Source organism: Dipodomys merriami, unplaced genomic scaffold (genome assembly GCF_024711535.1).
Source record: "Dipodomys merriami isolate MVZ:Mamm:240054 unplaced genomic scaffold, mDipMer1.0.p SCAF_35, whole genome shotgun sequence".
Classification (NCBI taxonomy): Eukaryota; Metazoa; Chordata; class Mammalia; order Rodentia; family Heteromyidae; genus Dipodomys; species Dipodomys merriami.
Genome location: NW_027205048.1, coordinates 10,286,629 through 10,313,588, shown reverse-complemented (window position 1 = coordinate 10,313,588; position 26,960 = coordinate 10,286,629). Strand labels below are relative to the sequence as shown.

General features: G+C 44.6%; 1 protein-coding gene across 1 annotated transcript in view; it reads right to left on the bottom strand.

The window, feature by feature from the left end:
* The window catches only part of Grk5 (G protein-coupled receptor kinase 5), a 190,439-nt gene extending 163,849 nt beyond the window's left edge, over window positions 1-26,590 (bottom strand). Inside the window, exon 1 of the mRNA XM_069988136.1 lies at window positions 26,296-26,590. Coding sequence (XP_069844237.1) covers window positions 26,296-26,347 — 52 coding nt within the window. The 5' untranslated portion in view covers window positions 26,348-26,590. The remainder of the gene's footprint in view (window positions 1-26,295) is intronic.
* Between the last annotated feature and the right edge of the window lie 370 nt (window positions 26,591-26,960).

Sequence of the window (26,960 nt, the reverse complement as noted above, 5' to 3'; positions counted from 1 at the left end):
ACTAGCACACACACACACAAAAATCCTATTGCTGTGTTTGGCTTAGACAACTGAGAAGTCACATGACATTGTCTCTCAAGTCCTTGATTTCCTTACCTGTTATATGAGGGTAATGGTGCTACACAGCTAAGACCTCTCTAAGGATAAAGAGACATAACATATAGACAAGTGTGTGCTATAGACGATGGGGTATTATCCCCTGTACAACAGAAAGGGGAAAAGGAAACAGAAGTTCAGCAAAAACACCAGAAAAGTGCACAAAATACTCAGTACAGTGTGCACACATCTCAAATAATCAATTAAAACTCAGAGCTTATACCAGTCACAGATGGCTCCTGTCTATAATCCTAGCTATTCAGGAGGCTAAGACCTGGAAAATTGAAGTTCAAAGCCTGGGCGAAACAGTCTACTAGATGTCATCTCCAATTAACTGGAAAAATGCTGAAGGTGCAACTCAAGTTGGAGAGTGTCAGCTGTGAATGAGAGTAACAGGCATGGAGTTCAAACCCCAGTATCAGTACCAAAAAGAAAGAAAGAAATCAGAACTTAGCCAGCTGTCCATGCTCACACATGTAATTTTAACTACTTGAGATTGTTGTGATCATGGTTCAAAAGGCCACCCTAGGCAGAAAAAAAGTCTGTGAGACTCTTTCTCAACAAAAAGCCAGACTTGGGCTGGGAAGGTGGCTCAGTGGTAAAGTCCTTGCCTTCCATGCATGAGGCCCTGGGTTCGATTCCTCAGCACCACATAAGCAGAAAAAGCCAGGAGTGCCATCTGAGCTGAAGAGCTGAGGGACAGTGCCCAGGCCCAGAGTTCAGGCCCCACAACTGACAAAAAAAAAAAAAAAAAAAAAAAAAAAAAAAAAAGCCAGACTTTATGGTGTAGGCCTATTAACCTAACTACAAGGAAGCTTAACAGGTAGATCATTCCCAGGCATTCATCTGGGCAGGAAAAATAACAGACATAGCTCAAAGATAGGAATGCCTGCTTAGGAAATATGAAGCACTGGAGATCTGCATTACCCAAGAGCTATTTTACCGTGAGTCTTCCCTGAGTAAAAGCAGAATCTTCCCTGAGCAGGCCACTATGATGCCCAACCCAAACCTCCTCCTCAGATCACCAGGCCTACTCTGGTTGAGGCTTAAACCAGCTCAAAGCAAGACCTAGATCCTCTAGGTCTGCTGCCTGAATCTTCCTGGCTCCACTTCTTCCTGTCCTGGTGGAGAGGAGCCTTCTGCTGTTCTAAAAGGATGGTACAAATTGAGCGACAGCAGGGAAGGGGGCTGTTTGGACTATCAGACTAGGCCACTTCCTCTAGCTGACCAGAGTTTCACCCTGGCTGTGGGCCCCAGACCAGCTAGACCATTGTTACAAGATCTCATCAGTATTTAGCTACCCATCAGACCTTTAGGAGCATCCTAGGAAGAAACAGACCTGGCGTAGGGGAGAATTCAAGTATTCCTGGGTTCACTGTTAATTTTTAACAGTTTATTACAAGCTGGGCATAGTGATACACACCTGTAATCCCAGAACTCCAGTGGCTGAAACAAGAGGATTGCTAGTTCAAGGTTAACCTAGACTACAAAGCAACCTTGTCTCAAAACAAAAACAAACACAAAACATCCCACAACTTACTGTTTATCTATGATACATAAACACAATAAAAAGCAATAAACACACAGGCCCTGTTCTCACAAAACTTAGAGGCTAGAGGTCCCCAAGCCCACCTCCAATCAAGCAGCAATTCTTATATATAACACACATCCAAAAAGAAAAAGGTCAGAAATTATCCAGGCAGATGTCCCTGCACCACCACATTAAAGTGATTCATGCTTTTTGTTCTTGAACCAATTCATGAGCTTCAGGGAGTTGAAGCAGCCCAAGTGTGTCTTGTAATGGGCCCTCAATTTAAAAAAAAAAAATTGTCACACACTCCCACTCTACAGCATTTGTAACACATCCAGACAGCCCACAAACAGTAGTACATTTGGTTTCTTTCTTCACCAAGGAACCAATTTACATAGAGAATGGTGTGATTTTGTTTTTAAACCTCGATCTTTGGCTTTAACATTGTCCAATTCCTTACGTGTTTGTGAACCCCAGAAAATGGCTTTCCAACAATAGAACGATCAAGGTGCCATAATTCTTTATCTTTCATGTTCCTGCTCCTGATCTAATATAAATTTGCACATGAAGAACATCATGATTGATGAAAGCCAGATTTAGAAATTACAGTTATCACCCATCCCAAGCTTCCAAATTAAACTCAAGGCACATTAGCATTTCAAATCCATCTGAAAAAGATAATCTTAAAATATATTTCTGCCTCCTACAGACAGTAAAATTTGGGCAAGATTCCTGAATGCCTCAGTTTCCTCATTTATAAAATGAGATTAACCAGTTGTACTTGCCTACTAAGTTTATGGCAGAGGATAAATAAAATCAAATGTGTAATAAAATCAAATGTAAAACATGAACGACTTGTACTGGTATTTTTTTTCCCTCACCTACATGATATAGTAGAATATGGTGGTTAACAGAGTTAATGGTCTGGGTTCAAATCCAAGCTCTTCCATTCCTTTCTGTGACCTTGGAGAAAGTGAGAGTGTCTCTCTGAGCCTCCATCTTCTTATCTGTAGAGCTGGGTAAAAATAGCATCTACCCCAAAGGGAGGCTGTGAGGCCCCCACACATAAGCTGTGGATTCAGTTTATAGCTGTTCTCACTATGGTGAGACCAAAGCTCATGGGAGGTGCCAGCCAGCCCTGGAGAAGCCGGCTAAGGAATGAATTTATGGACATGCGCAGGCTTCCACGGGGATCAAACCAATGTGTGTGGACATTATCCACTTCCAGACTCACATACAGCTACTGTTCCTAACACCTTGGTTTCCCATTTCCATGGGGACAGGAATGTTTGTTTACCTGTTTCCTGATCTTTTTCTTCTTTGTCACAACTGGAGTCCCGCAACAGCAGCCAGGCTGGAGACTGTATTGTCTGTTTGTGACAGGCATCAAATGCACCTGGACCATGCAAAGCCTGGGACAAAAGCTCACATTTATCTCCAGGGACCTTTTCCTCTTACCCATGTCCTGTCCAGCCTCAGATTTGTCTCAAGGGACTCCTTCCTCTTACCAATGTCCTGTCTTTTGGGGCCTGCAGTTTCTGGCCCTTTCAGGTAAGTACTCCCCACTGTAGCTCATCCTCCTGAGCAAATCAGGACATCAGTTTGCCCAAGGAGCACACTTGGCTCCCAGGACAGCTAGAGACCAAAATCAATCAAACAGAGCAATGAGCAATCTCGATTTCTCAGTTACTCTCAGTCACTCTCAGTCACTGCTCTGTTATCTCATTCCCACCCTCTCCCATCCCCTTTGGCCTTTTATTCTCCCACAGGCTGTGGCAATGATTTTGAGTGGCTCAGGAACTTCCCTTCCTTCAATGTGGCAGCCTCAGCAGCAGAATGGCAGCCTTCTCTGACCCAAGAATCACATCCCCATCCCTGACCCCATCCCTGGAGTCAGAGAATATAGGCTCTGAGTGGCCAGGGGTGGTTCATCTATTCACTGAGGCAGCCAATGAGAAGTCATCCCCACCTAACCTTGAGGATTCAGTGTGAGGGAAAACAGCACTCCAAGAGAAACAGAGGTTGCTTACACCAGATGGAAGTATCTGTTGGGCAGAGAAAAACAGTATCATGCCCCCCCAACTCCCCTCCTGGTTTCTTCTGCTATGCCCACATCTCTGGCCTGTAGGAGCCTTGTATCCTCTGAGGTTCCATGCTGGCCAATCTGCCACTCACAGTGGCCTGAACCAAGCTTGCCTTTCCCCAGAGCCAGACACATCTCTGCACTGTCCTGCAATTCTGCAGAGGGTTCTTCCACCCATCACCATCTCCCAAAGGTGCAAATGCTATAGATTCAGCCTCCCCAAGGGGCGCTTACCTATCCCCACACCTTCCTTTTTTTAAAAAAAAAAAAATTTTTTTTATTGTACAGATACTATACAGAGGGTTACAGTTACATGAGTGAGGTAATGAGTACACTTCCACTTCCTCTTGAACATTGTTACCCCCTCCATTGTTTTCCCCCTACCATCCCCTCCCTCCCTCCCTTCCCCAAGGTTCTTTTTTTTTTTTTTGATTGTGATTAAGTGATTACTTAATTTCCAGAAATTCACAGTATTGTGGAATAATGATGCTCATTTAAAGTCACAAGTTCATTCTAACTTTCCTGGAGCAAATTGTCTATCACAGTCTGTAATATATAACGGTGCTCATATGTTATATACCATATATGTGATCAGCAGCATGGGGATATTTAGTAGTGGTTCAACCAGATGAGTGGGAGTTCTTTGTTTCTTAAGTCCTGTTAGTTTTGTCATATCACCTAACATTTTGGATTTATCATCCACTTATCAGGGAGACCATGTACTGTTTGTCTCTTCGTTCTTGGCTTACCTCGCTCAACATGATTCCTTCTAGCTCCATCCATTTCCCTGCAAATGCCATTATTTTGTCATTTCTAATGGCTGCATAATATTCCATTGTATATAGATACCACAATTTTTGGATCCATTCATCTGTGGTGGGGCATCTAGGTTGTTTCCATATCCTAGCTATTGTGAACAGTGCTGCAATAAACATGGAGGTGCACGTGTCCTTGTATATTGGTTCCTGTTGTTCAGGGTAGATGCCTCGTGTCCTTGTATATTGGTTCCTGTTGTTCAGGGTAGATGCCTAGAAGTGGTATGACTGGGTCGTAAGGGAGGTCAATCTTTAGCTTTCTAAGGACCCTCCAGACTGCTTTCCAAAGTGGTTGTATGAGTGTACATTCCCACCAGCAGTGTAATAGCGTTCCTCGTTCTCCACATCCCCTCCAGCATTTGTCGTTGGCTGATTTGTGGATGTGGGACATTCTGACTGGGGTAAGGTGGTATCTCAGGGTTGTCTTTATTTGCATTTCCTTCACCACCAGGGATGATGAACATTTCCTCATGTGTTTCTTTGCCATTTTTATTTCTTCATTTGAGAAGTCCCTCTTTAGTTCCCTTGCCCATTTAGTAATTGGTTTGTTGGGTTTGGGAGGGATTAGTTTCTTGAGTTCCCTGTATATACAGGATGTTAACCCCTTGTCTGATATATTGCTGGTAAATATTTTTTCCCAATTAGTTGGTTGTCTTTCTAGCTTGGTTGCGATAGCTTTATCTGTGCAGAAGCTTTTTATTTTAAGGTAGTCCCATTTGTCGAGTCTCTCTCCAATTTGTTGTGACCCTGGGACTCTGTTCAGGAAGTTCCTTCCTGTGCCTATTAGTTCAAGTGTCTCTCCTACTCTGTCCTGCAGTAGTTTCAGAGATTCAGGTTTAATGTTAAGGTCTTTAATCCATTTTGAGTTGATGTTGGTGCATGGTGATAGGCTGGGGTCCACTTTTAGTTTTCTGCATGTGGCTGCCCAGTTTCCCACACCTTCCTTTTTGCAGGACTCTGGGGCTCTGTATACTTCTCAGAATTTTCTGCTCTTGACCATCAGAGCCTGTTATCCTCAAGCACAGCCAGTATCCGCAGCTCTGCTCAGATGAACTCCCCACTTCTCAGCCTAGCATTTGAAGATCTCTCCATAGACCATCTTCAGATCCAGCCTGCCTTCTCCCTGTTACTCTACACTATACACTCCAGACCTCAAGCTGTCCCCACCCGTTATGGTGATAACTGGGCTCTGCCCTCCTGTACTGACAAGATACAGGGTCTCCATCTAAGGCTAACCTGTAACCTCAAACAGGGGAACTCACCCCCACAGTGCAGGCTGGAGAGTCAAGTCCAAGCTGCAATGCTAACTTGCTGAGACCTTGAACAAGTGCTTCAGCCTCTCTGGTGAAACTCCTTTGTGTAAAAGACAAGGATCCCTAATATACTGGACTATAGTAAAAGACATGCTTCTCCCTCCCAGCACCTGGCTCCATGGACAGCACTTCACATATTAGTTACCTATCTTCAAGACCCAGTCCAATGCCATTTCTCTGACCATCAAGACTGCCTTTGTTCTTAAAGTGCACCTGGTAATGGACTTGATCAAACAGACTTGGTCTATGTCATCTTTGCACTCCAGAAGAGTTTAGCTCCTCCTAGCACTCTAGGAGGCCCTGGATCTTATCAGTGCAGTAGGCTCGGATGGTTGCCCCCAAAAGCAGCCCTGCTCATTGTGAGTTCACTAGACAGTGCTGACAGGAAACCAGCCTTCCCAGGCCTGTCCCTAGTTACTCTAGATGATGTGTCTAGCAGCCTCCCAGCTGGTCAAGCAAGAATAGTGCCCTACCAATGTGCTAAATCCTCACAACTAGATCCCTGTAATTCCTAATGAGTTATGTATAAGTCCACCCTTTGAATATGATTCTCTCTCTCTCCTCCTTTTCTTCCTCATCCTCCCCTAGCCTTCCAAGTGCTGAGAATACAGGTGCATGCCAGCACACCCAGCTTTGTTTCTAACTTATCTACATTATACACCCCAGCTACTGAACAACATCCTGAATTTCATTTGTACAGTGACTTTTCCTTAAGATAAAGTCTTAGAAGTCGAGTTTTAAGGTCAGGGGCTACAGTTTTATATTTTCAATGTTTACATTGCTAAGTTGTCCTTGAGAAAGATTCATCCATTTTCACCCCTCTCAACAATCAACATATATGGTTTGAAACAAAAAAAAAAAAAAGTTAAGCCGGGCGCCAATGGCTCACGCCTGTAATCCTAGCTACTCAGGAGGCTGAGATCTAAGGATCTCGGTTCAAAGCCAGCCTGGGCAGGAAAGTCCATAAGACTCTTATCTCCAATAAACCACCAGAAAACCGTAAGTGGCGCTGTGGCTCAAGTGGTAGAGTGCTCGCTTTGAGCTGAAGAGCACAGGGACAGCGCCCAAGCCCAGATTTCTAGCCCCACAACTGACAAAAAAAAAAAAGTTATTACTTTTTTTTTAAAGACAAGGTCTCCCTAATTAGCCCAAGCTGGCCTTGAGCTCATAATTTTCACACCTCAACCTCCCAAGTAACTGAAATTGTAAATGCATCCATACCAGCCCCTAGCTTACCCACGCGTCCTTAATGGGACATTATCAATGTCTGAGACATTTGGGAAGGAAGGAGTCTGCAATATTAAGTAATCTGTGATTACTAGTGAGATTAAGCCACTGTTCATGTGTATTCAACCCACCTGTCAGTCTGACCACTGCCTCACCAGCCTGAGACTTAAGAAAGAAAATTCGTAGCATATTGGTCTCAGGCAAGTTAGCCAGCTTGGTGTAAATCACCAATCTCTTCTACCTGGGACTTCAACTGTAGAAATCTGGAAAGAACAGCAGTGTTGTGGATCATAATATGGGATCTGGGCAGATAAGGCAGGTGTCTAGAACTAGTAGTGCAGGCAACTGAGTGACTGATAGCAAGGATCTGCCAGGAACCTGCTGGAGTCCTAGTTGAGCCCATTCAAGTCTCTGCTTCTTTCCTTCTGGGTGGCAACAGCGTACCCCAACATCGTCCTTCCTACTTGAAAAGCAGGTGATGCTTCTCAGTCTCTGACTCCTTGGAAATGTCTCATGTCTATCCTGAGATGCATCCATCAGTCATGTCAGGATGTGAGATTCTCACGTTTTCTCAACAATCTTTACTTAATTGTTTTCTTTGGCCAGATGGAGAACCATGCATTTTTAAACTTTTTCAGGAAAAACAATACAATGCAGAACAATCTATTTTTTAATTTAATTTTCCTTTGTTTAATCCACCAAAGAAAATACTAACATCATATATTTCCCTTTCTTTAGTTGCAGGCAGCAGTTAAATTAGAAGCAGCAGGTTTTTGTTCTGTTTGTTTGTACTATGCATGTAGTCCCTCTTGACTCTTAACTCTTTTCTCTGGGGGTAATTTTCATTTTAATGTGTACTGTCTGCTCTTCAAACTAACATCCCATTCTATTAGGAAGTACCCACAGTTAAAATACTATCAGTAGAAAATTCACCAGCAAATTCTCAAGATTGGGAAGATGAAAAGGACCTCAGAGATCACCTGAGCCAACTTACATATTTACACACTTTGGGTCAGAGAGGTCAAGTGATACACCTAAGGTCACACAGTTGGTGACACAGTTTCCCTTTTGGGTTGGTTCTGATGTCCATCCCTCCAAGGATCATCACAGGTGTCCTCTGATACTAGAGGCTCCCTCAGCAAAGATCAATGCATTCATCCCAGATGTAAAAACAGAACTTCGTGGGTGATATTGTGCAACCTTCTTGGCCTTCACCGGCTGACACTTGGGACACCTTCAGCACCCGGTGAAGCCCTGGTCCCAGCCCTCAGGGGGAGGCAAGGAGTCTACCTAATATGTATTTTTCTTTAATGCAGTGATTTGAATGGAATGAGCAGACAGGAGAGATAGATACCAGCTGTGGGAGGCTGCAGAGTGAAGTCCTGTGCACAGAGCCAGGCTGGAGTTGAGGCTCAGACAATCGCAGAGGAGATGCAGAAGAGCAAGAACTTGTTGGCTTCTGTGGATTCGTTACACCTGGCACATACACAGGAACTCTCCGGGAGTTCCTCAAACACAGATTCCAGGCTTTGATGGAGTGTGTCATGAACAGGGCCTGTGTTATGGGTCCTACTGTGTTCCCCTCTCCTCAGATTCCTAAGGTACCCCCAGAGCCTTAGAATGTGACCTTATTTGGAAATAGACTTGTGTGCCAGTCAGTCCTGGGGCTTGAACTCAGGGCCCGGGTACGGTCCCTGAGCTCTTTTGCTCAAGGATAGTGTTCTGCCACTTGAGCCACAGCCCCACTTCTGGGTTGGTGGTGGTTAATTGATGATAAAAGTCTCATAAGCCAGCCCCGCCTGGCTTCAAACTGTGATCCTCAGATCTCAGCCTCTTGAGTAGCTAGGATTACAATTGTGAGCCACCAGTGCCTGGCTTGAAAATAGGGTTTTTACAGAAGCCGTCAAGTTCAAATGAGGCCTTAGGGCAGGCCCTGCTCCAATATGTCTGGTATCCTTATAAAGAAGAAAAATCAGTTGAGTGTGATGGCTCACATTTGTAATTCCAGCTATTTGAGAGGTGGAAATCAGAATGATCATGACTTGAGGCCAGCCTGGATAAATAGTGAGACTCCCATCTCAACCAACACATATGATGTGGTGGCTCATGCCTGTCATTCCAGCTATAAGGGAGACAGTAGGTAAAAGATAACAGTCTAAGTCTAGCCCTAGGAAAAAACACAAGAATCTATCTGGAGAATAACTAAAAGCCAAAAGGGCTGGTAGCATGGCTCAAGCAGCAGAACACCTGACTAGCAAGCAAGAAGAATGAGTTCAATCCTTAGTACCCACAAACAAAGGGAAGGAATGCCCCAGGCATGGTGATGTACACCTGTAATCCCAGCACTCAGGAAGTAGAGACAGGAAGATCAAGAGTTTCAGGACAGCCTGGGCCACGTACTGAGACCATGTCATAATAAAACTACAACAGGGTGGCAGGTAGAGAATCATGATGAGAAACAGACAGAGGCAGAAGATGATATGAAGAGATACAAGGAGAAAATGGTTATTTACAAGGAGAGAGGCCTGGAACTGATCCTTCTAGCATCTTCCAGGGGAGGAGGACCCTGCCTCCACCTTGATTTTAGACATCTGGTCTCCAGAAGTATGAGAAAACAATTTTTTTTTTTCAGTCATGGGGCTTGAACTCTGGGTCTGGGCGCTCAAGGCAAGTGCTCTACCACTTGAGCCACACTGCCACTACCGGTTTTCTAGTGGTTTATTGGATAAGAGTCTCACGAAGTCTCCTGCCTGGGCTGGCTTTGAACCAAGATCCTCAGATCTCAGCCTCCTGAGTAGGTAGGATTACAGGTGTGAGCCACCAGCACTGGCAAGACAACAAATTTCAAAGCCATTCAGCTTATGGAGTAGTATACAACAGCCACAGGACACCAGATCAGCCTGGGGCTCAAAGATCCAGGCATGGGTACCGTCCAACTTTGGAGGCTCTGTTAGCCCTGGCACTGAAACCATGTGGGTTTCCTTTAGACCTAGGTCCATCCTCCCGGGCAGGTAGGTTCTGGCTGTGGGTAGGACAATCCATCCTGCAGACAAAGGTGACATGAAACTCGGAGCCACGTCCAGTAAGAACAGCCTTTTCCCCTGTAGACCCTGATGCTTCTAGGCAGCCGTGAGTGCCAAAATGTGAGATCACACACTTACAAACATTTCAAGGGAGAAAACACCCCTCTGCCCTCCAATAGGCTAGGTGCTGTCCCTGAGCTTTTGTGCTCAAGGCTAGCCCTCTGCCACTTTGAGCCACAGCTCCACTTCTAGCTTTCTTGTAGTTCACTAGAGGTTTACAAGTCTTTCCTACTCTGGCTGGCTTCAAACTGCGACCCTCAAATTTCAGCCTCCTGAGTAGTTAGGATGATAGCCACAGACCACCAGCATCAGCCCTAGGTCTGTTTTTATTTATACTTTTATTCTCCAGGTAGAAATCGTGCAGGCCTCACCTGAGTAAATCACATGCAAACTCTCAACCAAAGCAGTTACCAGTGATGGAACAAAACCCCACACAGGAGAGAATACTGTACAGGAACTGAAAAGGAAAGAAAAAAAAAAAACAAAACAAAACAGGGAAATATCATGAGTAGAGCCAAAGCCGCAGTACCTAGGGGAAATTGGGAGAATTGGAAGGGGCTCGTGGTCCTCAGAACACTTTCTGACCTAAGGTCTGATCCATTACACAATGGTGCCCTTGCAGTGGAGAGCTGTGAACAGCACACCTAAAACCAAGAGCCCTGAGGTATGGGAACTGAGCAACTGATTAGCACCAGAAGGGAAGTAAATCCTTGCTTTAATTCTCTGAGCCTGATTTTCTTATCAAATCGGCATAAAAGCAACAAGTACAACTCCCAGGTCATCCCACAGGGTGATGATCAAATGATCCAGGCATGTGAGATTCCAGGCTATCCTGGGCGAAACCCTATCTCAAAGAAAAAGTTGTCCCTCCTTCACAAAGCTATAAGCTTGTCTGAGCCTTTATTTCCAGCCTGATTTACATGGGCAAAAAGAGTCCCTGACAAGCAAAATCTATGATAAACTCAACCTTAACTTTTCTCTATCCCAAGCTGTGAATAGCCTAGGAAAGATGAGTGATAATTCAGAAGAGAAGGATGCTAAATCCCAAAGGTCTCAAAAACGTCACATCACAAGTGTCATGCTCCTTTCTCATAAGAAAATGTCCTTTGGCCATCTCTAGGGTCACTAGGGCTGACCCGAATTCTATTTTGGAAATTATTAGCATTCTTCCCAAAGAGGAGGAGGATGCTATGAGGCAGACACTCCCACAGGAGAAAAAAATTAAGTCTGTAAGTGCAGAAGGATTATACAAGGGGTTGCTATTCCTATGCCGCTTGTAATATAGTTCAACAGTGGAAAGTCTAAGTGCCCCCCAAACAGGGGCTTGGTTAAATACAAAACTCATCAAAGACAAAGACATTAACCTCATTAGAACCATTTAACACCTAAGGGTTAGAAAATACCCAACATAGCTGGGTTCCAGTGGCTCACACCTGTAATCCTAGCTACTCAGGAGACTGAAATCTGAGGATCATGGTTCAAAGCCAACCCAGGCAGGAAAGTCTGTGTGACTCTTATCTTCAGTTAACCACCAGAAAACCAGAAGTGGCACTGTGGCTCAGGTAGTAGAGCACTTGCCTTTAGCTGAAGAGCTGAGGGACAGCGCCCAGGCCCAGAGTTCAAGCCCCACAACCAACAAAGAAAAGGAGAAAAGAAAAAGAAAAGAAAATGTCCAGCATGCCACTGATACATACTTAACTTCTAAAGTCTCTCCCAATATTTCCTACCACCCACACATTCCATAAGACACTAAAAACAGAAGGTTCTGCCACAGAGTTGCCTGAAAATGGCTCAAAACAACATAAATAAGAGGCTCCACTTACATTAAATGATATCTCTAAACAGGCCTGGTGACTCCAGTCTACAATCACAGCTACTTGGATGGCAGGGATGGAGAGGATTGTAGATGGAGGTCAGTTTGAGCCACATGTTCTCAACTGCCCATCTCAACCAATAAAAACTGGGCATGGTGGGGCACATCTGTCACTCTAGCTTACGTGGGCAGTATAAACAGGCCAATCATAGTCCAGGCCAGCGAGGGCAAAAACATGACACTCTGTTCAAAAAATAACTAACATAAAAAGGGCTGGAGGTAGAGTAAGTACTCTAAACTTTCTCAGTAGACAAGGCTTCTACCCCATTCCATAAAAGGCAGGGAGAATGAGATCTAAGTTTGCTTGTGCATACACAAAAGCTGGGAAAGGCCACATAAATGCAGACAGTGATCATCATCTCAGTAGCGGGACCAGTAGCAGGTGTGTATGGAAGAGGGCTTTTTTTCTTTTTACTTTCTTCTTGATGTTCTTCAGAGCAAGTGTTATATGTGCACATTTTTTTTTGCAATCTAAAATATTAGACAGAATTCCTCCTATTTACTGTGAGTCACAGCTGCATGCTTGATTCATTTGTTAAGGTCTTATATATGTTAGCATTGATGCTCCAAATAGCTGATTAGATTTCTGAGGAACGCAGCTGTGTGGGAACAGAAAGAATCAGACGTGGAGACAGCCGGGTGCTCCAGGTAATTTACCTCTCTAGCCTAGATTCTTCATCAGTAAGAATGGAGAAGAAATCACAGGATCTGGATGAGGAAATAAAATGATAGCCTCAAGGGCTTGATCATTTTTTAATTGTGTTTTAGAAAGAAGATGCCCATTGCCTTCTACTTCCTTCTCCCAGAGCCCAACAGGGTGCCAAGTACACAGTAAATACCAACTAAATACTAGGTAACAGCCCAACAGGGTTATTTCCCACTAGAATTTCTCTCCCATTGAAAATTCTACTCTTACACATAAGGCAGGTTTTTAGAGCACATGGGCCCAGCCAAGGTAACAGTAATTCCACAGTTCAGAGTCACTTCTCAACACTTACCCAGGAAGAACTTGACTTTTCATAGGCCTCTCACCTCCTCTGCACTATCAGAGTAATTTCTGAAATGTTTTCAGGCTCCCAAAAATCATAGCAAGAATACCAGACACCATGATAGAAAACAATCGGCCATCCAATGGTTTACAGAGAGGTAAACGAAGAAGTGTACCTGAAGACGGACCTTCACCTTGATAAGCCATCCAAAGAAAATGAGCCTTCTCTTCCTTAATTTGTATTTTGCTATTAAGAATTAAGAATTAAGCCGGGCGCTGGTGGCTCACGCCTGTAATCCTAGCTACTCAGGAGGCTGAGATCTGAGGATCGCGGTTCAAAGCCAGCCCGGGCAGGAGAGACCGTGAGACTCCTATCTCCAATAAACCACCAGAAAACCGGAAGTGGCGCTGTAGCTCAAGTGGTAGAGCGCTCGCCTTGAGCTGAAGAGCTGAGGGACAGCGCCCAGGCCCAGAGTTCAAGCCCCACGGCCGACCAAAAAAAAAAAAAAAAAAAAAAAAAAAGAATTAAGAATTAAGCTTCAATTTTGAAAGTCCTCTCTAATTGGGTAGTACTAATGGGAAGACATCTGAGGCAAATGTATAGGCCTAGTGCATTCCATCCCAAGTGGTGGTTAGTGGTTTGGGGAATGAGTATGTGGCAGAATAACTAGTGGTTACTAATTATTATATATCACAGGGTTTGGCATCACCCTGAAAGCTCCAACAGGTTCGCCTTTTCCTCTTCAGAGAGATTACAGAATTGAATGTTTAGAAATTTCTCCTCCAAGTTAACATACGCTTTCCTTGTTTTGATTGGACCCAGCCGCCCTGCCTGTGAGCAGAAAGGCCATTTTTCTTTAATGATTGCACCCTTCAGATACCAGGTCATCAGCCATTCCCAGGTCTAGAAGGATCATTGCTTGGTTTCTTATTTTCTTTCCACTTGCTCAGACTCATTCTACTAATGATAAGCAAAGCGTGCAAAGCCCTCACCCTCAGCTACCTTCAATTTGGCCAGAAAAGGATGAGTGTTTTCAGCACAAAGCATTTCCTCCAACAAGCTGAGCCTCAAAATTGGAGAGAAGCATTTGCCCCGAACATTTGGTCTAATGCAAATATTTATTTCTGCCAAAACGACAACAAACCACTTCCAACTGAGGGGGGAGGGGAAACTTGCCAAACGTTTTTCACAGTTAAGAAAAACATTTGGAAAACATTTTTTCCTATTGGCCCTCCACCCTTAGTTAATCTTTCTTAGCCATGTTGGAGCATTTCCTAATTTGCCAGCTACAGTGACATCAAGGTCTTTTAAACTTTAAGTATCTTGCTTTCTCTGCTCTCCCTCTCTCCTTCCCGTAACATAGACATAATATTAACCATTCATTCTAGAAATATTCATGAACATCCATGATGTTCCAGGCGCATCCTCCCATGACACCCATCCTCGTCTGTAAGTGTGGGCTCATTTATTCCCACAGCAACTCCAGCCTGGGAAAATGAAGATGTTGGAGCATCCTTTGGCATTCAAGTCAACAGCCAAATTCTTTGTCCTGGCTCCATCCCTGTCTCTTCTAGAGTTTGATTGTTTCTCATGGGATATTGTCTGCACATCGCACCCTGCTTGTCCTGGGCACATTAAAGATGACACTAAGAGAAGGCAGAGGGCTGGGATTGTGGCTTAGCAGTAGTGTGCTTGCCTAGCATGCATGAAGTCCTGGGTTCGATTCCTCAGAAACACATAAACAGAAAAAACAGAAGTGGCGCTGTGACTCAAGTGGTAGAGTACCAGCCTTGAGCAAAAAAGAAGCTCAGGAACAGTGCCCAGGCCATGAGTTCAAGCCCCAGGACTCGTGGGGGGGGGGAGGAGAGAGAGAGAGAGAGAGAGAGAGAGAGAGAGAGAGAGAGAGAGAGAGAGAGAGAGAGAGAGAGAGCACGTTCTGCATTAGTTACTAAAAGCTACTCTTCCTGGGCCACTTACTGACCCTTCTCAGCTTGCTTCCATTCCAGAAGTTCTGCCAAAGACTCAGCAAGATGTAATTCCATTTTCAAATGAGGTTTCACAAGACTTTTTATCAACTATGCAGGCCAATGACACTAGCTGGACTCCCTCCATCCTGTAGTTGGGTAACTCTAACCCCCCCCATTTCCTTCCTGGGATGGGTAAGTTTAGAGCTACATCTCCCCTGCAGCAGCAGATCAAAGGCATGACTTCCTGTCCCCTTATTCTCGGTAAGTGACATCATGTTGCCTCCTGGCCAGGAGCCGATGTCCAACAGCAGACCCTCAAGTACAGCCATGGTTCTTAGATTCCATCACTTCCCAAAGTAAAAATCGCTAAATTGATGCAATACACACACACACACACACACACACACACACACACACACACCTACATTGACATGGTTTGTAAATGAAAACACTCACTGAAAACTGGAAAAGGATTAACCCCGAGAGAGATTTTTCTGGGGGAAAAATAAAAGGCCACTCCATGGGCCCACTTTCATAAGGGACCAAGATGTCCTGAATTTCGACCTAGACTGCCACTTTTATGTTAAGAAACTGTAGAGAACTAGATACACACAGCTCAAGTCCCACCATCAGCAGACATGCCTGAAAGCAAGGATAAATGGAGTAGAAAGGGAGCACGGAGCATGCAAGGCCTGCACAGGATAAGCCAACACAGCTGGAAAAGGCCGGCTTCCTGTCACCATCTTTACACCCCCCCCATTTGTCTTAATATCCTGCCCCTTAAAGACAAGTCTTTGTCCACTAACCCTATGGGGAGGAAGAATTCTATAAGACTAATTTTGCTCATTTGATGTATCTGTGGGTGAGGCACAGGTGGAGGGAGAGAATTCATTCAGGTAATGGGGATCCTAAAAGTTGGTGTATGTACATGCATGTAAGGACATGTACACAGCATACCCATATCCCACCTACCCCTCAACCACACAATCACCTGATTGACGCATCAGTATTGCTGAACAGAATCACCTACAGAAAAAGTTCACCTATCCGTCACTATTCAACCACTCTCAAATGGGCACTTCTCTGAAATCAGAGTCTGAGAGGGAAGTTGCAAGCCCTGTTTACCTCTTTTATCTGATAGAGACAAACTTTCTCTGTTGCTTTGTGAGTGTTCACGTTTTAAAAACCACTGGGGGGGGGGGGGAGATAGGAAAGGATGGGAAGGGGAAACAAAGGAGGCAACAATTTTTTATAAGAAATGTACTCATTATCTTGCCCATGTAATTGTAACTCCTCTATACGGTATTTTCACAATTAAAAAAAAAAAAAAACACTCCACCCTGAGAAATATGTCTGGTGTTAGTTTCTGCTACTACAAAGGAGAAGAAAGGCTTGTTTTGGAATGTGGAGACAGTGTAGACATTGGGAGGCTGATCTACCTGTGACTACTCCCCCAAAATCCACAGCTCAAAGGACTCTGGACACGTGCTTCCTCTTGGTTTCACTATCCACTAAGTCAAGGGTCATCTTCCTTCTGGAAATGAAGAAAGACTGGGCTCCATCAAGGCTGTGGCCTCTACTACTTCCCAACACAGGAATGTTCTCATGGTTTATCTCAGCTTCTTTTGCTTTCTGCACAGGTCCTGGAAGATATCCTTTGAGATTCATTTCATTGTTGCCTTTAAAAAAAAAAAAGATTGGTCCTCTATAGTTTACAAATTCCTGGAGACCCAGCTGGCCCTGTCACAAGTATCCTAACTGCCTTCTGTCAGAAGGATATCATCAGCTGGCTCTGGCACTACTTCAAATAGCCAAGCAGCGGTTCCTATCCAGACAATGAAGAACAAATACCTATTACATTGTTTCAAAGGCTATCTTCCCTTCACAAGTATGCCTTAACTCAGTAACTGTTAAAATGTTTCAAATCTTACAGGAAACAGTATGTGTTAAGGAGAGTCCATTTTGAAGTAATTAGTCTGTCTTTGACATCTTCAAATACATCTTTTCTCATTTCAGCTCAGTCCTGTCCAGAATAAGTGGAAACACTTCTAATTGTTTAGCTTATTTTTACTCTCAGGTCAGACTGCTTTTATGAAGTTTGTCGAAGTTTCTTTTTTTCTTTCTGTGGATCTGCAATTCTTTCCTGACTTAATTTTTTTTTTCCTTAATAAAATGACTATTTGAGGACACTCTCACATGAGGAGTTTCAAGAAAGAACACAGGTTCTGTATGTGTCTGGTCCATGCACTTAATCCGAATCAGGAAAGTCAGTTGCTTAATTTAGGCAAGTTTCCCAATAAGCCATGAAAATAGGGGGGCATGATGGTTCCTCACCACCATCACCAACATCCACGCTCATCCCAGAACCAAACAGTCGGTGCCTCAAGCTGGACAGCCTGTCTCTCCAGGCCTCTCCTCCACTCCAGCTCTGAGGGTCTTTCTTCCTCCCACCCATTTTTGTTTCATATTTCTTTCTTCCTCTCTCCCTTTCTCTGCCTATTCTGTCACTTGATCTCTTGGCTTTCTTTCACACTCCCTTCATCTTTCATGTCAGAAGTCATAAGGTATCACACCCATTTATTGTGTAGAACTCTGTTGAACTGCTCTGATGGAATGCACTTTGTGCTATGACAGGAATGTTCTAGGCTCTACTGTCCAATAAGTGGCCACTAGCCTCATGTGGCTAGTGAACACTGAAATAAATGTGCCTAGCATGCATAAAAACTACTTTTTATAAATAATAAATAATAATAAATAATTTTTAAAAACTAATTTAAATATAAATAGTGATGTACGGCCAGTAGTTACCATGTTAGACAGAGCCCATTAAGAGAACTAAATAACAAAATGACATTTCAGGTCATTCCCAGGGACAGGCCATGTTAGAGGACACCACAACCCAATCCCCACAAAAAGTCAACAAGGAAGGCAGTCCCCACCTTTCTTCTCCAGAACTGCAGCCCACCAACGGCCCAGACTTTGCTCTGGAAAGACAGCAAAGCCTGGGGGATTCAGTCCTCCAGGAGCCTGTCCTTCCTCAACCAAAGACTCCTCCTGTCCTTATTCTTAGTGCTTTCCATCTGTAGGAAGTGACATTCATAAAAACACCACCACTTCCTAGAAAATGAGCACCTGTCTTCCTGATTCAGACATAAACCTCGAATAGAAACTATTAATTATCCCTAAATCACATACTGGTCTCCCAGCCCACAGTCCAAAGTCCAGGCACTTCAGAGTCTACAGTTTTCAGGATTCATACTGTGGTCCACCTAGCCATGAGTTCCCACCCCAGTCTATGCACCTCTAAGTTTTACAGCAGGGTTTCCAGCTATGAGATTCACACTGGATATGGGTGTTACACCATAGTCCACTAACTAAGGAATTCGTACCATGATCCACTAGCTAAAGGGTTTGTACCTTGATCTACCTATCTCACACTACAGTCAGTCTTAGCTCTTTGGGGAGGTGGAGAAGGAAGAATCCAGTTCTGCTGGTATCTAGTTTTGTCAGTTAAAAACAAAAACAAACCTTAAGCCCAGGCACCGGTGGCTCACACCTGTAATCCTAACTACTCAAGAGTATGAGATCAAGGGCTGGGAAGGTGGCTCAGTGGTAGAGCGCTTGTCTTGCATGCATGAGGCCCTGGGTTCAATTCCTCAGCACCACAAAAGCAAAAAGAAAAAAGCCGGAAGTGGCGCTGTGGCTCAAGTGGTAGAGCACTAGCCTTGAGCTGAAGAGCTGAGGGACAGCGCCCAGGCCCAGAGTTCAGGCCCCACGACCGAACCAAAAAAAAAAAAAAGAGTATGAGATCTGGGGATCACGGATCAAAACCAGCCTGAGCAGGAAAGTCTGTGAGACTCTTATCTCTAACTCCCAAAAAGGCTAAAAGTAGAGCTGTGGCTCTACTTTGAGCACAAAAATTCAGGGACAGAGCCTAGGTCCTGAGTTCAAGCCCCCAGGACCAATACCAAAAAAGCAAAAACAAAAACCATAAGAAAGACTCATGTAGGGCACTTACCTATCTATCACTCACAAGAACTTGTATTTGATCCCTCCACCACAAAAAGCAAAAACACAGCCTCAAAAGATAATAGTGCATACCATTCCATCTCTTAAACCATTCCCATGCATTTATCCAAGGCCAACATCACCTCTGCCCAGGGCCTTTCAATAACCAAATGGTGACTGGATGCATAAATGAATTTACCCTTGGAAGAGTTTCAGAAGACAAATGAATCATTTTCTCAAAAGACAAATGGGTGTGGGGGCAGAGGCCAGTCAGGAAGTAACTGCTTTCTCTTTAAAAAGTAGCATGATTTATACAAAATGGAATGCTTCCCCAGTGTCTGATTGGCAGTAAAAGGAACAACATTGTCTTTGCCCTCCAAAAATAAATTTTGTGAATATTTAAGATAGTCTTAAAACTTTTTGCTTACATATAACAGGATATGTTTTGAAATATAAATCACCCCTATGGTTTAAGTCTATATAATACACTTTAATTATTTAAAGTCACATCTTAGGACCTGGTGTGAGAAGCGGGGTAGGGGAGGGGGAGGGGTGCTGAAGGTACTAGGATTGAAGACATTCCTAAGGATCTTCTCAACACTTGTTTTCTCAGGTTTCACTTCTGACTGGCAAGACCTATGGCAACAATACATTTTTGTAACTTCAATTACTAATTTAGATATTATAATGTTTTACGTGGAGCCACAAATCTGTTGGCCACATATATTAGCTTTAAATATCACCTGCAGACCCGGATGTTTTGTAAGAACATAGGAAGTCCTCAGGCTTGGGTCAAAAAGCCCTTAGTAGGGGCTGGGAAGATGGCTCAGTGGTAAAGCGCTTACCTTGCATGCCTGAGGCCCTGGGTTCGATTCCTCAGCAACACATAAGCAAAAAGAAAAAAGCTGTAAGTGGCGCTATGGCTCAAGTGGTAAAGCGCTAGCCTTGAGCTGAAGAGCTGAGGGACAGCGCCCAGGCCCAGAGTTCAGGCCCACGACCGGACCCCCCCCCCAAAAAAAAAGCCTTAGTAAAGGTGAACTTGGTCAAATAGTGAGCCTGTGCCTAAAATTCACTTGAGCTTTCTTGCAACCTTTAGCCCAGATCCAAAGCTATTATTTTGCAAGCCACTACAAGAGTTATGGCTTCTGAAGACATAATTTAAACAAGGATTAGTTTGGGCACTGGAAGAATCATGTTCTTTAGAGTTCAGGATCTGACAAGAAGCAGCTAAGCTACTGAAAGATGAGAGTCTTGTGGGCATTTATCTGATGATTATAAAAAACAGGCAGCGAGATTAACTACTATCATCATTTGAAAACTTTCAGTAAGAAAGCCTTCTGAAATACAGCTCTTGGTTTGGTTTCTCTACACCCATGCTGTCAGTACTGAAAAGGAAACTACACAAAATAAAAGGCAGTTTCTTTTAACAGCCTTGTATTTAATAGGCCACACACTATCTGCCTCAGCCAGGCTGAAAGCTACTCTTTGGTACCCTAAGGTTAAAGGGAGAAGCTCTGGGCAGAATAAGTCAGCTTCCCCAAAGCTGTCGGGGGGGGGAGGGGGGGTTGTGCTGCAAGCTTTCAGACATGGCAAATTTCTTTGTTTGTTTGCTTGTTTTTTCGGTCAGTTGTGAGGTTTGAACTCTGGGCTTGGGCATCATCCCTGCACTCTTCAGCTCAAGGCAAGTGTTCTACCACTTGAACCACAGCACTACTTCTGGTTATCTAGTGGTTTATTGGAGAAAAGAGTCTCATGGACTTTTCTGCCTGGGCTGGCTTTGAACCATGATCCTCAGATCTCAGCCTCTTGAATAGCTAGGATTACAGGTGTGAGCCACCAGTGCCTGGCTCAGACATGGCAAATTTCTAACAATAGAGCCACATTTCAGTTTCAGCATCATGAACTAGGCTAGATTTGAGGGAGAGAGGTGGAATGAGCTCTGGCTTCGAACCTGCTGTGGAATGCCAGGTCCAGCCAAAGCAAAGCCTGCCCTTCCCAGGGCCACTGCCAGCTCATTTCCTCCTGCAATCCTTCCCAGCCTCCCCCAGCCCCAGCTTCACCTCCTCCCAGGTCCCATATCTTGATCATCAGGAAGACAAGTTGCAGTGTTATCTGACAAAATGGTTCTTGCACATTCTGGTTTTCAACAACTGTGACAAATGGCAAAGTCATTATGTTCCTGACTTCTTAGTTCCTGTACTTTGTGATTGCTAGCCTCAAACTCAGGAAAATATGCTTAAATACTCCCTCTGACGTCTTTATTGATCAGATACAGCTACTCCTGGCCTGGGAAGAATGGAAAGGTTGGCAACTTGAAAAAAATTTTCTCACCAGTGTTCTCCCAGTAATGAGACCACAGATCCTGACTGAGAAAAGTTGAAAACTTTTACTTCAACAAAGCAAAAAAAGGAACTCACAAGCAGCCGGGAACCAGTGGCTCACTCTGTAATCCTAGCTACTAAGGAGGCTGAGATCTGAGGATTCCAGTTCAAAGCCAGCCTGGGTAGGAAAGTCTGTGAGACTCTTATCTCCAATTAACCACCAGAAAACTGGAAGTGGTGCTGTGGCTCAAGTGGTAGAGGGCTAACTTTGAAATGAAGAGCTCAGGAACAGCGCCTAGGCCCAGAGTTCAAGCCCCATGACCAACCAAACGAAAACAGAAAAGAAACTCACAAACAGCACTCTGCAAACACTCTGTCTCACTACCATTATTTCAACACTAGGTTGCCTGCCAATTTTCTGAGATTCTGAAATGTAAATAGATAGAAGAGTTAGTCTGGGTCTCCTTTTCATTAAATGCTTAATCACTTACCTCATTTCCAAAAATTGGCATGAATTCAGTCTCAACTTCATTGTTTCCTCAATCATTTTTAGGAGTGTAATCTGAAGTCTTTAAGTGATCAAATTGTTGCTTACTCATGAGATTAGGACAAATAAAGATTCCAAAATACACTGCAGGGAGCTGAGAATTTTGAACTTAAGTCACTATCTTTCCCTTTACCCCCAGTCCTTAGCTTGAACTCAGAGTCCTGGCATTATCCCTAAGCTTTTGCAGAACAAGGCTAGTGCTCTACCACTTGAGCCACAGCTCCACTTTCAGCCTTTTGATGATTAATTGGAGATAAGAGTCTCTTAAACTTTCCTACCTGGGCTGGCTTAGAACAACAATCCTCAGATCTCAGCTTCCAGACCAGCGAAGATTACAGATTTGAGCCAGTGGTGCCGGCTTTAAATCACTATCTTTAATTTAAAGAGAATTGTCACAAAGTGAAACTTACCTACTATATTTTCTAATTATTTTTAATAAACCATTTCTATTTCATTTCTACATTAATGTTTTCCAGTTTATACATTTGTTTTGTTATTTGTTTGGGGGGTATGGTTTTGGGGTTTTTTGTTTTGGGGTTTTTTTTTTGTTTTTTGTTTTGTCAATCGTGGGGCTTGAACTCTGGGCTTGGGAGCTGTCCCTCTGCTCTTCAGCTTAAGGTGAACGCTCTTCAGCTTAAGGCAAGCACTCTACCCCTTGAGCCACAGCGCCACTTTGGTCTTCTGGTAGTTAATTGGAGATAAGAGTCTCACAGACTTTCCTGCCAGACCTGGCTTTGAACTGTGATCCTCAGATCTCAGCCTCCTTAGTAGCTAGGATTACAGGGGTAAGCCACCGGCGCCCAGCTTGGTTTTGTTTTTTGCCAGTATTGTTACTTGAATTCAGGGCCTCATGCTCTCACTTGGCTTTTTCACTCAAAGCTGGTGCTCTCCTATTTGCGCCTCAGCTCTATTTCTAGCTTTTTGATGGTTAATTGGAAATAAGAGTCTCACAGACTTTCCTGACCAGTCTAGCTTCGAACCTCTATCCTCAGATCTCAGCTTCCTCAGTAGCTAGGATTATAAGTGTGAGCCACCAGTGCCCACCATATATACTTTAATATGGTAAGAATTTGCATGTATGATAAATATACAAGCCATCTGCTTTTAAGAATGTGTAATAATATCAAATGATAGTTCCAAGTTCCCCACTAACACAGATAACTACAAATTATAGCATTCACAAAGTGGGTCTGTCTTTCTTCAAGGTCTGTCTATTGTTTGGGACGTAAGTGACTTTTATTTGAAAGCCACATTTAAACTTGTTTACAATAGGACTAGGGGCATAGCTCAAGTGGTAGAACCCTTGTCCAGCAAGTGTGAGGCCCTGAGGTCAATCCCCAATACCACAAAAGAAATAGTAGTTACAAGTATTTTGTTAACTAAATCAAATTTCACATTCACCAATTATATTTCTCATCTGTAACCATTCACAATAATCTTTTAAATAGCGTTTTAAACATTTTAGACAATTTAGTTTTTTTTTTAATTTATTATAAAGTTAGCTATGTCACTAGTTAAAGCTTATTTTCTTTTTTCTTGGTCTCAGGGATTAAACCTTTGTGTATGATAGGCATGGCTCAATCTCTTTAGGCTTTCATTTCATAGTTATCTAGAAAATAGTTAAATTTAATAGAATGATTTCAAGACAATAACTGTAAAGAAAAATAACGGAAATAAAAATAAAATTTTATTTGAAAATTTTCCACAGTAATAGGCTATCTGGGCTCAGATCTTTATTAATTTTTTTTGGGGGGGGTCTGGTCCTGGGGCCTGAACTCTGGGCCTGGGCACTGTCCCTCAGCTCTTCACCTCAAGGCTAGCGCTCTACCACTTGAGCCACAGCGCCACTTCCAGCTTTTTTCTTTTTGCTTATGTGGTGCTGAGGAATCGAACCCAGGGCCTCATGAAAGCAAGACGAGCACTCTACCACTGAGCCACCTTCCCAGCCTGGGTTCAGATCTTTAATAAAGGCTCAGTCTTCGTTAAGTAGGACTTAAAATTGTGGTTTTCTCTAGACATGAGAGAAAATGGGGGAAATGAAAATTTAAGAAGATAACTTCCACATAAATGATTTATTCTCATCCTTGTATCAATCTCTCCATATTTCCTTACAGGTCAAGTCCTCTCTATTCTGCAGTCATCCTTAAGAGCTGTTTCTCACCACCAGATGACTACCAAACTCTCACAGAAAATGGAAAGCCTTTAAAAGGAAAAAGCACAAAAGATACATTCTTGAGCACTTCTGTGTCCCTGTAATTCTGCCCTAATTCCATATACTTCCAATCTGGAGTTCTCCTCCCTAGGGCTCTGAAAAAACCCATTTGCTAACCTGACAAGCAAAAACACCAGCTAGTCAATTCAGCAAAAAGCACTGGGGAGAACAATAGAGGAGAGGGGATAATTGATAACCACTTTGCCCAGTCTAAGTGAAACATTTTAAAAGAAGCAACCAAATACTGAGGGAAGAGAAGAAGAAGAAAAATCCCTCTAGGCAGACAAATATCTAGCACAACAAATCTGGGAAGCAGATTCCCTAGACACGGGAGGAACCAGTGAAATTCGCAGGCCTCCAACACCATCATGCCCAGAGATTTCCCAACAAGTAATTTCAGAATGGAGGGACAACTTTCCCAGCCCCCAGGCCCTGAGCTGTACAACCACTTCCCACCACTAGGTGGCTTGCTTTGAAGGCTACAGACCAGGTCTTCCTCCAGGATTGCACTGCTCAGCCCACAGGAGAGCCCACCGGCTCCACCTTGATCCAGTTCACTAAAAATGTCAAGTTAAGGGAAAACAAAGAAAGAAACAAAACACCCCACAGGCTTTAGGAACTCAAGTCACCAAGTTACAGTCCAAATCTGTTCGCGACAAATGTGGAGGGAGTGATGGTAAACTTCCCTATCTTAAACTCTGTCCAGTATTTTCAAAGCATAGCCTCCCTTCTGGGCTTTCAAAACAAACATTCTGGGTAGTTGCTTTACAGTGACAAATGACAAAAGTGCATCATGAACACTAGGTTGAGCTGCTGAAACTCAGCCCACGGTGGTTGTGCACCACTGGCTGCACAGTGTGTACCAAGCCGCAAGGTGAAGGAATGGGCTGGATAAACATGAATCGTTTTATTGCTGGCCAGAAATTCTTCCCTCATTCATCAAAGTGGGTGAATGAAAATATTAAGAAGTAGTTATGGCATTTTCATGGGCTGCTTACCAAGGATCCTTCTAAAGTCAACTTTAGTCTGCCTTCCACCTTAGGCATCAAACAAAGCCTCCTCCCGGGAAAGAACACTCCCCTTCCCCCCCCCCTTTTTTTAAGTAAAAAAAAAAAAAAAAGCTGTGTACAAGAATCCAAATCTTGGCAAAAGAGATGTTACATACATTCCAGGTATTCCTAAATATATGTGTTTATACACACACAACACAATCCTTTTAGGAAGCATCTAAGTTTCTGGGTCACTTTTTTTTTTAATTGCAAGAAAGAGTCAAAATAAGTGTTTATAGGAAAGACTTAGAATCTTGCTCACTCCATTTGGACGACACTTCCTGCCAGCCAAATGCAGGAATTCTGAGGTTTGCATCCAAAACTCATCTAAGTGCCAACATACTTACCTTGCTTAACCGAGCCAAACCCAAACAGTTCAGTTTATCAGCCTCCAATCCGACTTGGGGGGGGGGGGAGAAGGGGGGGCGGGGAGTCCCGCAGGGGAGCAAAACAACCAGCTCTGAAACGATTATTTCCTAGGTGATGTGTACAGCCATCCTTTCATTATTCTGTAAACAGGCTAATTCCTCAACATCTTACTTTGCCTTTAAAAAGGCTTCCTTCCACACGACGGGATTTCCCTAAGAAACATTCCCAGAGGATGGTTTCCAGCAATAGTCTCTATCAACTCAGCCAGCGCAGGCAAAGACTTGGCTTCTGCTAATTCCATCACCCACCACACACACACACACACACACACACACACACACACACACACACACACACACACACACACACACGCACGCACGCACGCACCGTCCCCGAACGAACACACACCGATTTGCATTCACAGGACCATTCTGGCGCCGACTCCGAAAGCTATTTTATTTGCACGCTTGCCCCTCTCTCCCTGAAAGAATGCTCTCCCAACTAACCCTCCAACGGCGGCGGCGATCGCCCGCTCCGCAGGGTAAGAGCTGGAAAACTGGGGGATTATTTTAACATCTTAATCTCGGCAACCTTCTTCACCTTCTCCCCCCGCCCCCCAAGTCTTAATTCTCCGAGTACAAGGGCAACCCCCCCCCAAAAAAACATCTACAGACAGCCCTCGGAGCTGTCCTGCTCGCCACCAACTCACTGCGGGCATCCTTGCACACGCACAGCCCCAACCGCCCCGCGCCCGACACCCGCACCCCGGCCCGCGGCGAATGCGCCAGGCGCGCACCCGCCCAGCCGCTTACCTTCCCGGGCTTTCAGCAAGACCGTGTTGGCCACGATGTTTTCCAGCTCCATTGACAGCCGGCGGTCAGCGAGGGGGCCGGTCGGCGGGGCTGTCAGCGCCCGGGGCGCTGCCGCTGCTCGGGCTGCCGCCGCTCGGGCCGCCGCCGCTGCTGCCGGAGCCGGGAGCCAGCCGCCCGCCGGGCTACCGCATTATTCCTGTCGGAGCCCTCGGAGTTTCCCCCTCTGCACCGAGGAGCCGCCGCCGTCGCTTCTTCCTCCCTCTGTGTCCCCCCTCCCCCCTCCCTCAACACTCTCCCCCCCACCCCCCACCCTCCGCGTGTCTCTGTCACTCCATTCTCCTCCCCTCCGGCTCCCTCGGATGCTTTAATGCCTCGGATGCTTCAGCCTCCCCTCCGTCCCTCCCGGGGGTGTGGTACTCCAGGCTCCGGCCGCCGCACCGCGCAGACTCCGGACTGGACGCGCCTCCCGACTCGCGCTCGTGGCGCGGAGCCTGCTGGGATTTGTAGTTCACGGGGCGGGGCCGACGCCGCCAGGCTGTGAAGCCTAAGAACCACCCAGGACCGTCCCGAGAGTCCGGTTTGCTCAGGCCCACCATTGGGCGAGTGGGAGACTGGGATCAGAGACGTGGGCAACCCTCGACCACCCTTCCCGCTCCCCCAGGAGC